At 43.6% G+C, this 1,266-nt stretch overlaps 1 protein-coding gene across 1 annotated transcript; it reads left to right on the forward strand.

Annotated features, from left to right (window-relative positions):
* The first annotated feature begins 399 nt into the window (after positions 1-399).
* On the forward strand, positions 400-1,266 carry LOC114269930 (uncharacterized). Its single transcript, XM_082908523.1, has one exon. It carries the CDS (start codon positions 400-402, stop codon positions 1,264-1,266), a length of 867 nt encoding a protein of 288 aa, XP_082764649.1.

Genomic DNA, 1,266 nt, shown 5'->3' on the forward strand with positions numbered 1-1,266 from the left:
TTATATCCCCAGTGAGTCAAAAACAAACTCATTGGCAAGAACAAGGCTTAAACAACTCCACCTCTGCAGTTGTTAGATGTTAGTTGTTGGCCAATCTATTCTTCCAAAACACAGTCCCCTCCAAACCACCATAGAGAGAGAGAATCAAAGCAATATAATTTGAAAAATATAGGAGGAAACATCAATGTCTTCCAATCTACTCTACTCATATACATACCCCCCATTGTTGAGACCATTTCATTCCCACCTCTAAACTCAATGGAAGAACAATTCCCATCAATCCCAATGGAGAGAACAAGCAAAATATTCAGAAGGTCAATCTTCACTTTCCTCCAAAAATACCAATACTTCACCACAACCTCTCTCCTCCTAGCCCTCCCCTTTTCAGCATCAATTCTCATGTCACAAGCCCTTCTCCCCTTCTTCCCTCTCCTCCCAACCATCCACAACCGCCTCCGGTCCCTCTTCTATGCCGCGGAGTTCCCTCCCTCACAATTCTTTTCTATCCTCAACCTCAATCTCTCTCAAACCATTGCTTCTTCCATTTTTGCCCTTCCCTTCACCCTCTCTTTCCTCCTCATGGCCAAGGCCTCCATAATTCAAGCTCTCAATCACCACTACCACAACAAACCATCTTCTTTATCTTCTTTTTTGTCAATTTACAATCCTATCCTTCTCACCCAATTATGCAACTTCCTTGTCATCCTGTCTGCCAATGCAACTTGCTTTTCTCTCTTCTTTATTGCCTTTAACACTCTAGAAGGTTCTGGATACTACTCCTCCACCTCCCTCCACCTCCTCTCCGCCACCGGGGCTATTGTATACTCCATAGTCCTTGCCAACACCCTCATAATTTGCAATTTAGCTTCGGTTTCATCCGGTATGGACAAGTGTGGAGGCTATCTAGCACTTCTCAAGGCTTGTCTTTTGATTCGTGGAAGAACCGGGACAGCTCTGGCACTGGCAGTACCGGTCAATATTGCCCTCTCGGCAGTTGAGGCCTTGTTTCAATACCGGGTTGTGAGAGCTTTTTACGTGGCTAAAAGTTCATTTTCTTCTATGGCTATAGAAGGGGTTTTAATCGCTTACTTGTATTCGATCATTGTTGTCATTGACACCATTGTGAGTTGTGTGTTCTTCAAGAGCTGCCAAAAGGCGTGTCGGATAGATCAAGAGGGAAGATGTGATTACCGGATTGAAATTGAAAGGCGCGATTTTGATAGACTTAATGCTGCAAAAGTGAAGAATTTAGAAGAATTTCCATGA

Source organism: Camellia sinensis, chromosome 15 (genome assembly GCF_055761805.1).
Source record: "Camellia sinensis isolate YWXY chromosome 15, ASM5576180v1, whole genome shotgun sequence".
In the NCBI taxonomy this organism is placed as follows: domain Eukaryota; kingdom Viridiplantae; phylum Streptophyta; class Magnoliopsida; order Ericales; family Theaceae; genus Camellia; species Camellia sinensis.